Genomic DNA, 14,744 nt, shown 5'->3' with positions numbered 1-14,744 from the left:
AATCGACGCGACGCCTGCCGCGAGGGAGAAGATTCCACACACAGCCCACCGGAACGACGCGCAGCCGGAAAACAATCCTAGGATTCCACGCACAGACCCCGGGACATCTGGTAATCCCGAGAACCACAGAAAGAGACTGTCCGCGTGCCAGAAAATGACACACGACTTCCCCACGTGAAAAATAACGACGCAAGTCCGTGTGTGAAGGGGCGAAACCGACGCACACACCATTTTTCCACGTATCTCCTCCTCTGCGTTCCTTTGCGGAGATTTTCCACTTTAAACCAAGTACTTTGTGCTTGAAAGAGACTTTGTTTGCTTTTTAAAGACTTAAGACACTTTATATCACTTTTCAGTGATATTTCTACAAATTCATATTGCATCTTTTATTATTTTGACCTACAAATACCCAGATAAATATTATATATTTTTCTAAACACTGTGTGGTGTATTTTTGTGGTGCTATATTGTGTTATTGTATGATTTATTGCACAAATACTTTACACATTGCCTTCTAAGTTAAGCCTGACTGCTCGTGCCAAGCTACCAGATGGTGGGCACAGGATAATTTGGATTGTGTGTGACTTACCCTGACTAGAGTGAGGGTAACCTGACTGCCAACCAAAAACCCCATTTCTAACACTTGTCAACAGCCCACCACTTCAACAAGCCATTAACACTGTCCCAATTTTTGGAGTGATCTCAAATGTATAATTGTCAGGATGCAGTGTGAGACACGCTAATCTCTGCACACTTGTCTCTTGTGACGTGGTGCTCGGAATCTCTCAAACATGTTGCCGGCAGCCACAGCCTACTGCTGAAGCAGATGTCTTAATTAGAAATTATTAATGAATGATTACGTATTTTGAATAATGACTTATGTAGAAGAATGAATAACGTAGAAAAATAATGTGCACTTTTGAAATTGTGACCTCAAAGAATGGCCATCAGTGCTCACGAAATAAATATTAGTCCATATGAAATATTGAAAATGTATTAGATTATTGTAGTAATATGTCATAATATGGGTTATGAAATATGTTCTTGCTTATTAATTGTAGGCCTTAACTTAGTGAGTGTCTTGGCCTAGTTTTGCCAGGCCTCATGTAGAAGCTGTATTTCTTAGCGTTTAACGAAAAATGCTGACAGAGTGAATTAACTGTGAAATGCTCCTTATTTTCATAAAATACTTAGCAGAAACTTTCTATGGGAACTGACGGACAGGAGATGAAGACTCTAGGGATGTATCTAATCGTTTGTAATGTGCATGAGATGTACTTTCCAGGACACGAACAATGAAGACACTGACTGGAGACAAAGATGCAACAAAATTTATACTTGAGGCGCTGGATGATGAGTACATCGTAAAGCAGACCAATCAACGAAATGTGAACTGTGAAATATTAGAATTCATACATTTGGTAAATGGATATTATTGGGTAGAGTAATAACGTACGATTAATTGACCAATTGGAAATTGGGGGATGGTTTGGGGAACTTTGATATAACAACGTGACAACACAAATTTTGAGGAGATTTTAGGCAGACTGCTGTTGAGAAGAAGAGATTTTTAATTCTGCCATTGGTCTCATACTCTCTGTCTGAGAGCCTGATGTTTAGCTGATCGACTGATGACCTGAGGACGAAGACTGATTCTGCTTGCTGACCCATCCTGTGGATAGGTAGCTGTTAGAAATGGGGTTTTTGGTTGGCAGTCAGGTTGCCCTCTGTCCAAGCAAGAACCCTCACTCTAATCAGGGTAAGTCACACACAATCCAAAATCAGCCTGTGCCCACCCACTGGTAGCTTGGCACAAGCAGTCAGGCTTAACTTAGAAGGCAATGTGTAAAGCATTTGTGCAATAAATCATACAATACCATAATATAACACCACCAAAATACACCACACAGTGTTTAGAAAAATATATAATATTTATCTGGGTATTTGCAGGTCAAAACGATTAAAGATGCAATATGAATTTGTAAAGATATCACTGAAAAGTGATATAAAGTGTCTTAAGTCTTTAAAAAGCAAACAAAGTCTCTTTCAAGCCCAAAGTACCAGGTTTCTGGTGGAAAATCTCCGCAGAGGGCCGCAGAAGAGGAGATGCGTGGAAAAATGGTGTGTGCGTTGGTTACGTCCCTTCACACACGGACTTGCGTCGTTATTTTTCACGCGGGGAGACGTGCGTCGTTCTACGGGAGGAAAAATGGTGTGTGCGTTGGTTGCGCTCCTTCACACACGGACTTGCGTCGTTATTTTTCACTCGGGGAAGACGTGCGTCGTTTTGCGGCACGCGGACCGTCTCCTTCTATGGGTCGCTGGGATTACCAGATGTCCCGGGTCTGTGCGTGGATTCTCCTGCTTGTTTTCCAGCTGCCCATCGTTCCGCGGGGCTGTGCGTCGAAATTTCACTCTCACGGCAGGCGTTGCGTCGATTTCTCCTTGGAAGTGGGGCGGCGTTGTCCTTGCGAGGCCGTGCGTCGAAGTTCCGGTCGTCCCGAAGGCGTTGCGTCGATCAGCGTCGGTGTGCGGCGTTTTTCTCGCCGCGGAACAAGCTGTGCATCGAAAATTTCGGCGCACGTAGCGTCCAAGTGAAAGAGAGAAGTCTTTTTGGTCCTGAGACTTCAGGGAACAGGAGACAAGCTCTATCCAAGCCCTTGGCCAGCACTTTTACAGCCAGACAAGAGTTCAGCAAGGCAGCAGGCCAACAGCAAGGCAGCAGTCCTTTGTAGAAAAGCAGACAGGTGAGTCCTTTGAGCAGCCAGGCAGTTCTTCTTGGCAGGATGTAGTTTCTGGTTCAGGTTTCTTCTCCAGCAAGTGTCTGATGAGGTAGGGCAGAGGCCCTGTTTTATACTAATTTGTGCCTTTGAAGTGGGGGTGACTTCAAAGAGTGTCTAAGAAATGCACCAAGCCCCCTTTCAGTTCAATCCTGTCTGCCAGAGTCCCAGTAGGGGGTGTGGCAGTCCTTTGTGTGAGGGCAGGCCCTCCACCCTCCCAGCCCAGGAAGACCCATTCAAAATGCAGATGTATGCAATTGAGGCTGAGTACCCTGTGTTTGGGGTGTGTCTGAGTGAATGCACAAGGAGCTGTCAACTAAACCTAGCCAGACGTGGATTGAAGGGCACAACAAGATTTTAGTGCAAAGAAATGCTCACTTTCTAAAAGTGGCATTTCTAGAATAGTGATATTAAATCCGACTCCACCAGTCAGCAGGATTTTATATTACCATTCTGGCCATACTAAATATGACCTTCCTGCTCCTTTCAGATCAGCAGCTGCCACTTCAACAGTGTATGAGGGCAGCCCCAATGTTGGCCTATGAAGGGAGCAGGCCTCACAGTAGTGTAAAAACGAATTTAGGAGTTTTACACTACCAGAACATTTAACTACACAGGTACATGTCCTGCCTTCTACCCACACAGCACCCTGCTCTAGGGGTTACCTAGGGCGCACATTAGGGGTGACTTATATGTAGAAAAAGGGGAGTTCTAAGCTTGGCAAATACTTTTAAATGCCAAGTCGAAGTGGCAGTGAAACTGCACACACAGGCCTTGCAATGGCAGGCCTGAGACAAGGTTAAGGGGCTACTGAAGTGGGTGGCACAACCAGTGCTGCAGGCCCACTAGTAGTATTTAATCTACAGGCCCTAGGCACATACAGTGCACTCTACTAGGGACTTATAAGTAAATTAAATAGCCAATCATGGATAAACCAATCAATAGTACAATTTACACAGAGAGCATACACACTTTAGCACTGGTTAGCAGTGGTAAAGTGCCCAGAGGTCAAAAGCCAACAACAACAGGTCAGAAAAAATAGGAGGAAGGAGGCAAAAAGTTTGGGGATGACCCTGTCAAAAAGCCAGGTACAACAGTAGCTATGACAATGACTGAATTATATGTTATGCCTTTTCTTTCTAGGTACCAACTGTGCTGACTTAATACTTTCCTTTAGGTAGATGTTTTCCAAATGTGTTCTAAATTGTTTTGCATGAAGTCCCGCATGCTGATGCTAGTCAGTGTTAGCTGAGATTACTCACATGACGACTGACGAATTACAGAGACAAATGGTTGACAAACTATTTTGCTGAACTCAATGGATATCATAGTTTTGCTGAATTGAGTTTTACTAATGTTTTATGTTGATGCCTTAGAATGTCTTTTGATTCAATCTCTGATTAGATCACGTCTTCTGCAACTTACTGATTAACAAGCGTATTAAAAAAAATTGTAATTTGAGTTGATGAATTAAGATTCCTGACTTAGTATTGTTAACAAAAGGGAAATTAACGTACTAAATTTATAATCAAGGTGTGGTTATTCATGGCTGAAGAGTCATGGTGTGGGAAAATTACTGACTCCATTGATTGTAAATTTGACTAATGGTTATTGATTATTGTGTGTTGATTAATGATTCTGTACGAAAACTATGGTAAGAACACCCTATACGAATCAAAAGGTTCATTGACCTAGACGCATCTCCTTGTAAGTTTACTTATTAAGGACTAACGCGCTAACACTATCCTAATGCACTGAGAGGCCACGCCATCACCTTTTGCCCCAAAAGAAGAGTATCTGTCAGGCTGAGCAAAGGTCAGCCTGACAGGCACTTTTATTTTCAGGTCAGGCAGCCAGGAGCTAGACATGTGCTAAACGCACAGGCTCCTGACTTCCTGAGCTGAACTTTGCCGGGAAGATGTCACAGCTCCTGTGGTAGTGATCTCTTCAGCCGAGGTTCTCCCCCTTGTGATGAGGGGAAATATCACTGATTGTCTTGGACCTGGGCACTTCAGTTCTTAGCCATGAAGTGCCCCGTCCCTTTGACTGATCCAAGTTCAGCCAATGTGGTAAGACAGCAGTCCCAACCCTCCTGGGACCACTGAGGCAGAGATCTGCAGGTAAGAATGATTTGTTTTTTAATGTTTGGTGAGTGCGTGCATGCGTGCATGGATATTTGAGAGTGAGTGTTGTGAATGGATGAGTGTGTGAATGTGTGTGTGCGTGAATGCATGGGTGTGAGTCTGTTTTTACATGTGCATTTGTGTCCCATCCGCCCCTCTCCCTGTTAAAATTACTGCCCACTGGGTGTCGGTCACCATGAATGCCTAGAGAGCATACGTTTGTTGTGGTCCAAAGCGCCCTTGCTGTGCAGCGGTGATCCATAGCTGCTGCGGCTGAGATTCCCTTTTTAGAAGGGTGTACTCTTTGAAACCTGTTATTCTGAGAGGTCTTGGTAAGTGAGCAGTGACATTACATTGAAAATGTCGGCAGATCCAGCCAGTTTAGAAATAGAGGGGGTGATTCTGATTCTGGCGGGCGGCGGAGGCCGCCCGCCAGAATTCCGCCCCCATTATACCGCTCCGCGGTCAGAAGACCGCGGAGGGTATTATGAGTTTTTCCCTGGGCTGGCGGGCGGTCTCCAAAAGACCGCCCGCCAGCCCAGGGAAAAACTCCCTTCCCACGAGGATGCCGGCTTGTAATCGAGCCGGCGGAGTGGGAAGGTGCGACGGGTGCAGTGGCACCCGTCGCGTATTTCAGTGTCTGCAAGGCAGACACTGAAATACTTTGCGGGGCCCTCTTACGGGGGCCCCTGCCGTGCCCATGCCATTGGCATGGGCACGGCAGGGGCCCCCAGGGGCCCCGCGACCCCCCCTACCGCCATCCTGTTCATGGCGGCTTTCCCGCCATGAACAGGATGGCGGTAGGGGGGGTCAGAATCCTCATGGCGGCGGAGCGCGCTCCGCCACCATGAAGGATTCCCCCGAGCAGCGGTAAGTCGGCGGGAGTCCGCCGACTTGCCGCTTCTGACCGCGGCTGAACCGCCGCGGTCAGAATGCTCGTGGGAGCACCGCCAGCCTGTTGGCGGTGCTCCCGTGGTCGGTGGCCCTGGCGGCCACCGGCCGCCAGGGTCAGAATGACCCCCAGAGTCTGCTGTTTGTTCCCTAATGACAGTGACATCCTACCAATCAAAAAGCACTCTTCTAGAGTCCAGCAACAAAGAAGAGATAAGCCTTGAGGATAGGCAATGTCAGTTTATTGCTGGTTGGTAATGTGTTGCTGAAGATTTCTGTGGGAAGGCTAGCGACAACTATTTACAGACAAATCATGCATGCGTTTGTTGGAATGATACTAAAGCAAAGCCCACTTCATCCTGGCTGGTCAACCCATGGGCGTCAATTCACCAAAATGCCAGGGGTAGCGGAAGTGACATCACACGCCCTTTGACTTTCACTTTCACTCCCAGACACATACTTACACATCCACACAAATACACACTTACACTCTATCACATAAACACACTCTCGCCCGCAAGCACCCACGCAACATACATTTAGAATTTTTTTTTACTTACCTCAGCTGACATGGAAAGGCATATTTCAGCTAATTGTACCCCATTTTCATTACACTAATGGTGAATAATAAATAATTATTCACTATTAGTGTGATAGAAAATTGCCAGAAAACAAAGAGAGCAGAGCCCCAACTGACATCCATAAAGAGGAGCAACCACATTACTCAATTTGCCACCTCTGAGGCCAGGGGTCGCAAAGGCAGACTCCTGGCGACCTCTAAATGACGTCCATGGGTCAACCAATAATAATTCACTAGCAAGTGTCACCAAAATAAAAAGCGCAAGAAAAAAGCTTCCTTCTGGCAAAGTTATGTCTAAGGATGCGCTCCCTGAGCAGCTGAGGCCTACATGAAGAAAACTAAAGGCAGGAGCTAAGGGGTCAGAGAGACAATAGAAGAGAAATAAAGTAGCGCGTACATCTAGAATGTATTCTGAAACAAAATGCAACAGAAGGTAGAAAAGGCAAATAAGCTATTGCAGGAATACTCAGCTTGGACACCTGAGCGATAATTCCCGAGACATGCTTTTTCTGTGAATCCAAAATGGTTATTTATTTAAAAAAAATAACAACAACAAAAAATAAGACGTGGCTATGGCTTAGTTTCGACATCTTTGAAAGTTCTAAAAACACTCACCATTCCTTCCTTTACGCGTGTGCGGGATGGAGGCCTCTTTCATGGTCCACGTGAAATTCCACCTGGGGACGTCGGGAGGGGTTGTGGTTGGTAAATCTCCGGAGTGTGGCCCTATTAATGAAGGAAAACGTTGTTAATTAAATTGTAAAAATGTAATTGGAGACGGTTAGTGGAAGAAGGACACGAGGTAGCTTGTGAATATGGCAACAATATAAATACCAGCAACAATCTGCCAAGATTATTATCAGGCATAACAGGGTTTACATTCCTCCTAAAAATACACATAAACATTTATTGCTGAAGATTACAATTCATTTATCGTTTTCTCTCTTCCAGAGGATGGGTGTGTGACTTTAATGGGCACTGACGTGGTTCTCTCCCGTCTCTCATTTGTCTTCACCCAGGCTGTGATTAGCAAACAAACTGCTGTGGGCATTCTCGGAATTATTTTTCATTCTCCTGTGCCAAACAGAGTCCTTTATACCCACCAACAGCTACTAAAGTGGGCACATATAGCATTGGCACCCGTTTTACCACTTGCACCCCTTTGGAGCGGAGTGCACTCGCTGTTCCACAGATGTTGTTTCGGAGGCATTTATCGCACCCTGCAGCATCATTAACGCTCTATGTTTTCCACAGATATTGAAATTGGCAGGATAGAGTTCCTAGAGGATAAAACTGCTTCACCAACTACTAGAGGGGGAGAATATCAAAGGGTTTCTTCAGCAAAATTCATATTTCTTCCAAATGATTTCACGTTTTGTGAAGTTACTAAAATATTGAAGTTTTCTTTTAATGAGGAAGCAAACATTGCCAACCAGTCCTGAAGTTTAGCCAGAATTTTTTCTCACAAAACTGTTTCTTTGTGGGGAAATTATTCTTCCGAGGCTCCTTTGTCATCCACGGGTGAAATTTTGTGAAGATAACACGTTTTGCCACTATGTAAAGTTGCAATTTCTGTCATCTTCACAAAGAAGTAGCTAGTGAAAGTGTATTTTTGCACAGCCCTAATTAAAATATTCTCCACCTAAAACGTAAAAATATTCCCTTTTTTAGTTACTAAACTAGCTTTCTTCCAATATTTTCAACTAGATCTTATTTTTTTAAATCAGTAGAGCTCGTATTTAAACATTCAACCACCATTTAGGAGTTGGACTATGCTGGTGGTTTGCAAACTCTATACATGTCATTATAATCGAGTACAGGCACACTGGTTTTCAATTACGAGTTAAACCTCTTGGGATGGGGATTAACTGTTTGAACACAGAATTACAGTAAAGTACTCCCTAATTCCACGGTATTTACCACACAGATGTGCCACCTGCTCTGAGCAGGTGGCACATGTGTGCAGAGGCTTCTGTGTGTGAAAGGGCTTAGAGGGAAGCAGGTAGGGAGGGTAGGGGAAGGAGGGAGCAGATTACTTCGGTAAAGAAAAAAGGTCAGGTGGGGCTGGGACCAAACACGTGACTGCTCATACAGCGAAGCGCCAAGCAAATTTACCAGCTGGAATTTGTGACCAGTAAAATCAAGGCCACAGGTACACCAGGCCAGTCATTATCGGGAGTAGTGATATTCCGCTCAGGGATCCTGTTTAGCTTGACTCATAAACAAGGCCTCAGACATTTGTTGATAAAACAACTTGTCGAAGGACAAAAATCTACAACCGCATGTCCAGCTGTACCACCCCCAACACTTTTCTCTTTGTTCCCAAATGTTCCCAGTCTTTTTTTTTTTCTTTTGGCAACAATGTGTGGGGCCCATGAACACAAGGGATCACAAACTGCAAATATAGTACTTACTTCTCAAGGACATACTTTAGTGTACCCATAGCTCCTGAGACCCTCTGTTGAACTCCCTCATCTGTGGTGTCGATTGTTAGCATATTTTGCTCCTCCATAAATGCTTTGGCTGGTGCGACATATATAGGTTTGGGGGTGCAGTATGTGACCCATGGAGATACACCTACTGACCTTCCTGTGAAAAGTAAATCAAGTAGAGTGGGCAGACGTGGACCCTCTGAATTTATTCTGTGTGCTTGAAATATTTTGAACATTGTATGATTTATTTGTGGAATACTGACAACAAGCACAGGAATGTGTGCAGACCATCTTTAGTGGTGCATGTCCCATAGGCTACCTTTAACTAATCATACAGCTAGTTTATATTTGTAGGAATTGTGAATGCAAGTTAGAGAAGAGAAGGCGCTCACGGAGGACAACACAGACAACCTCACTCTGCACTTTGTATTCTCCTGTTCTTTTTTTTCATGAACTTAGTGCTACCCACCACAGCAATTGTACATGGTAAGCCGCACATAGTTATTGGAAGCTCCAATTAATTCTTTGATGAAGGAAAGGGATATCAGGATAGAAACATTATCCCAGCCTCATTGGTTGGAATCTATAACTTTAAAAGTGCGCTATAGAAAATTGGACTAATGGTTGAGGAGGGTGAAACCACAATTCTCGTCAGGGTGAAACAAATCAAACTTCAAATTACCCTGTGCTTAGCCCTCTGGTAGATTGGCACAAAAGCAGTTAGACTTAACTTAGAGGCAAAGTATAAAGTATTCACGCAGCACTTAAACAGAAATAAAGTGAAAACTTAACACCAGACAACTCACACACCAACTTAGAAACATAGAGTACCTTTTACTAAATATTTTGGCACCTAGTAAAGTGCACTAGAGGTACCAGGGCCTGTAAATCAAATGCAGCTAGTGGGCCTGCAGCACTGGTTGTGCCACCCACATAAGTAGCTCTGTAATCATGTCTCAGACCTGCCACTGCAGTGTCTGTGTGTGCAGTTTGTAACTGTAAAACGACTTGTCAGGTGTACCCACTTACCAGGCCTAAACGTTCCCTTTTCTTACATGTAAGACACCACCAAGGTAGGCCCTAGGTAGCCCCAAGGGCAGGGTGCAGTGTATGGTTAAGGTAGGACATATAGTAATGTGTTTTATATGTCCTGACAGTGAAATACTGCTAAATTCGTTTTTCACTGTTGCAAGGCCTGTCCCTCTCATAGGACGAAGACTGGACTTTGTGTGCCTTCCTTCTTGTGAAGATCTCTCCAAGGGCTTGATTTAGAGCTTGCCTCCTGTTGTTTGAAGTCTCAGGGACAGCAAAGACTTCTCTCTGCCAGCACCTGGAGCCTCTCTTGAGACTCCTACTCTGCCAAGTGGTGCCCATCCAGTTCCTGGGGCCCTGAAAGGAGAAGCTGGCAGGGCAAGAGTGAGAAATCCATGCACAGACCGCTGTGCGGGGAGAAGATCGACGCAACTCCGAGACAATGCTGAAAAATCAACACGCCGCCGGCTTCGCGGCTGAAATCGATTCTTGCCTGCACTGGGAGATCGATGCATGCGGCTGGATAAATGACAGCATCGCTGACAGAGGCTGGTGAGATCGCAACCTGGGCTGCGTGGTTTTCGGATCATCATGCGGCTGGATTTCCGACGCAAACATCGCTGGGTGTGTGAAAACATTGCAAGGCCTGCCCGGACCCGAGAGTGCTGACCGGATCGATGCATCGCTCTCCTGAGGAGAAAAGAAATTACGCACGCTGACCCGACTGAAGGAGAAACAACGTAATGTCTCGCTCGCAAGTCCTTTTTGACACACACTCACCCGTGCAGGGTTAATTTTGACGCACCCAGGTACATTTTCACGCTAACAGCATTAGCGTTGTGTTTAAAATTACATGAGTACTCTTTTTGTTTTTTAATTGATAACATGACTTGTGTATTATGGATTTTTGTCGTTTTGGTCTTGTTTTGTTTAGATGAATATTTTCTATTTTTCTAAACCTGTGTTGTGTCATTTCGTAATGTTTTCATTAAGTTACTGTGTGTGTTGGTACAAATACTTTACACCTAGCACTCTGAAGCTAAGCCTGCCTGCTTGTGCCAAGCTACCAAGGGGGTGAATGAGGGTTAGCTGAGGGTGACTCTCTTTTACCCTGACTAGAATGAGGGTCCTTGCTTGGACAGGGGGTAACCTGACTGCCAACCAAAGACCCCATTTCTAACATGGGGTGTTGCAAGATCCTGCATTGAGGATGCATTGCAGAGCAGTGATACTGGGCTGCAATGCAAGGTACTGCATTGAGGATGCAAAGCAGAGGTTCAGAGGAGCAGCAGGGCTGTGATGCAAGGTCCTGCATCATGGATGCATTGTGCAACAGTGGTTCTGAGGAATCACGAGGCTCTATGTCGAAGAAGTGTAAAACAGCTGCAGTTCTTATGTGAGGCAATGCATTGTGCTGTGTCAGTTCTGCTTGAACCACAGCTGGGCTGAAAGAGCACTTTCAGACTCACTTCCGAGGGTCCAGGGTAGGATGGCACCACTTGAGAGCAAGACTCACAGCAGACAGAGTCCAGCTGCTTGGCTGAAGGTGATTGAAGCTTTTTCTGCCCCTAACGCTCTGATCAGGAAGCAAGCCTATAAGCCCTATGCGTCACTCTGGTGGGCATTGGTTCAAGATACACACCCAGTCCTTTGGACTCAGGCAGAAGGGTAGCAGAGTAGCAGTTCTTCTTTCAGCAGAGCAGCACATCTTCCACAGGTACAGAGGTGTACTGAAGGGATGGGTTTGAGGGTCCAATATTTATACTTGGTGCCAGCTTTGAAGTAGGATAAGCTTCTAAAGGTTTCCACTCTCAGAGGTTCTTGGAATTTCCTGTTTCTATGCCCTTGTGCCAGCTTGTCTGAGGGCACCAAATACTAGTGTCAAACCCTTTGTGAGTGTGCTGAGGGAGAGTCTTTGTGATGTGCAAGTGTGCTGGTGATAGCTCCATCCTGCCCATCAAATGAGAGATGGTCTATCCTGCCAACACCTATCTCTCCTTTGTCTCACCATCTGGAAGTAATTCACTGTTAGAAATTGGGTTTCAGGTTGGCTGAGGTATGCACCCTGTCCAAGCAGAAACCACAATTCTAGTCAGGGTAAGTCAGACACATACAAAAAATTAACCTGTGCTCACCCTCTGGTAGCTTGGCACAGAGCATTCAGGCTTAAATTAGGAGGCAATGTGTAAATAATTTGTGCAACACTTCAAACAGTCCAATAATGAAAATACCACACCAGGTTGGAAGTATAGAGCTTAATTTTATGAGTAAAACAAGACCACAGCTACAAAAATCCAACAAGTAGAAATCGGGACATGAATTTTTAAAGAACAAACTGAAATGAAGTGCTTAAAAGCAAAAAGTGTCAACAGGGGCGATCTGGTCCTGCTAGACCAGGTTAAATCCAAATTTTCAGGCCAACCGCAATGGAGCATGGGTCCTATACAGTTCCAGACAAGTCCAGCTGACGTTTTACCTCCACAAATTTGAGCCAAGAGCCCAGTTCGTGAGGAAGAAGTTTGCCGGGAGCAAATGGAACGTAGCTGGTAGTGGTCTGCTGTCATGACTGGAGCCTCACGGTCGTGAGTGGTGATACTTACTGTGCAAAGAGATGAACTTGCACGCTCACGCTGATTCTTAGTGGGAGTGGAGCAGATCCAGTGCAAGCTGACTCATTCGTGGTTGCAAAGAGCTCAAAAGTCTGATTTCACGATCCACATAACCACTTTCAAGGACTTGGGACTGGAGGGGACGCCTCTTGGGGGTCAGGAGGTGGTTGAAGATGGGTCCAGGAGCTGTAGCAGATGTGTTTGAAGTCTTTTGTGTCCCTGAGTCTTCAAAAGGACAGGAGGCAAACCACCAAGCCCTAGGAGTCACTCTTGTTCTGGGTTGGGGAGATTCAGGTCCAGTCCTTCTCAGTACCAGGCAAGGAGGGCAACAAGCAGCAGGTCAGCCCACACAACAGGAGTTCAACACATTCCTTTCAGCAGCACAGCAGTCCTGCTTCCTGGAAGAGTATTCACAGGTCCAAAAGTGTACTGAGTTGGTGGTGTCTGAGGTCCATTTCTTATACCCAGCGGTTCTTTTGAAATGGGGGAGTCTTAAAAGAGAAGCCTTTGACGTGCATGGAGTTGCTGCCCTTCCTGCACTGGCTCTAGGCTCGCTTCAGGGGATTATGCAACCCTTTGCGTGGGATCAGGACAGAGTCCATTCAGGTGTGTCAGCTCCTTCCCAGGATGGCCCATCAGGCTGTGGAAGGCCCATCAGTGTGTGGCTGTCTGGAAGGGATGCACAGGAGCCCAGCTGTCACCCACAAAGACGTGTATTCAAAGACAAGCAGAAAGCACCAGATGGTTAAAGTAAGAAAATGCAAATTTTGTAAAAGTGGCATTTTCAAAATTACAATTTAAAAAAAACGACTTGACCATAGGTTGTGATTTTAAATTGTAATTCCAGAGACACCAAACTTGGGGGGTCCCATCTCTTCCCAATTGGGAATTACACTTATAAAATATAATAAAGCAATCACAATGTCATCCTATGGGAGAGATAGGCCTTGCAGTAGTTAAGAACAAATTTAAGAATTTATCCCTACTAGGACATGTAAAAATTAAAAGTACATGTTCTACTTTTTAAATACACTGTACCCTGCCCTTGAGTTGTCTAGGGTCTACATTTGGGATGATTTATATGTATTAAAAAGGAAAGATTGGGTCCGGCAAAATGGTTAGCTTGCCAAGTCAACATGACAGTTTAAACTGCACACACAGGCTCTGCAACAGCAGGCCTGAGTCGTGTTTAAAGGGCAACTGAAGTGTGTGGGCACAATCAGTACTGCAGGCCCCTGAGTAGTATTTAATTTTAATGTACAGGTCCTGGGCGAATGTGGTGCACTTTACTAGGGGCCTATAAGTAAATTAAATATGGCAATTTTACTATGCTTTAAGTCATAGATACTCACAAACATTTTCCTGGGGGCCACAAAATATGGTCTGTGGTGGGCCTGAGGGCTGCACTGATGTTGGCAGGATAGGAGTGGGGCTTTGTGGGTGATTAAATGGTGAGGTATACTTTATTTGCTTCTTTTCCTTCACTTCAGTTAGTTTGTAAATAAAAGCTTCCCCATGTTTAGCATATTTCTAAATGCTAGTGCTCTCAGAAGTAAACAGCAACCCAGCTTCTGGTAATCTGGGGGCCGCATGAGAAGGTTAGGAGGGCCGCAGGTGGCCCGCGGGCCGTACTTTGAGTATCACAGCTTTAAGTGAAGAGTGCATGCACTTTGGTAGTGATTAAGAGTAGTAAAATGGCCAGAACCTAAAGCCAAAAAATAGAGGCCCATATTTATTCTTTTTTAGCGTCGCGTTTGCGCTGCTTTTTGACTTAAAAACGGCACAAACTTACAAAATACAAAAAAATGACGCAAATACAGCGCTAAAAAAGTATAAATATGGGCCACAGGGTCATTAAAAGAGGAGAAAGAAAACTAAAAGATTGGGGGTGACCCTGCAAAAAGGGCCAGCCCCATCATATCCAAAAATCAACTGCCAGCTACACTTAGTCATGTGACCCAGGGTACAGACATTCTAAAAGTGGCATTTTCAGAATTGTGACTTAAAATTCAACTTTACCATTAAAAAGGGTGTCAACTTACAATTCTTAAGACACCAAACTTGGCATTTCCAACTGCTCCCAATTTAAAGTCTCACTTACTAAATGTAATACGATAGAGTAAGGTTACCCTATGGGAGAGGTAGGCCAGGCAGTAGTGAAAAATGAATTTAATAGTTTTTCACTACCAGCACATCTAAGGATTAAAAGTACTTTTCCAGCTTTTTGAATAGATTGCATCCTGCCCTCAGGGGTACCTAAGGGATGGCTTATATGTATTAAAAATTAATGTTTAGGC

At 44.8% G+C, this 14,744-nt stretch overlaps 1 protein-coding gene across 1 annotated transcript in view; it reads right to left on the bottom strand.

Annotated features, from left to right (window-relative positions):
- The window catches only part of ALK (ALK receptor tyrosine kinase), a 2,590,648-nt gene that overhangs the window by 2,015,100 nt on the left and 560,804 nt on the right, over window positions 1–14,744 (bottom strand). Inside the window, exon 2 of the mRNA XM_069233821.1 lies at window positions 6,990–7,100. Within this exon, the coding sequence (XP_069089922.1) occupies window positions 6,990–7,100 (111 nt within the window). The remainder of the gene's footprint in view (window positions 1–6,989; window positions 7,101–14,744) is intronic.

This window comes from Pleurodeles waltl, chromosome 5 (genome assembly GCF_031143425.1).
Source record: "Pleurodeles waltl isolate 20211129_DDA chromosome 5, aPleWal1.hap1.20221129, whole genome shotgun sequence".
In the NCBI taxonomy this organism is placed as follows: Eukaryota; Metazoa; Chordata; class Amphibia; order Caudata; family Salamandridae; genus Pleurodeles; species Pleurodeles waltl.
The sequence above is the reverse complement of the archived record's forward strand: the minus strand, read 5'-3'. Positions and strand labels throughout refer to the sequence as shown.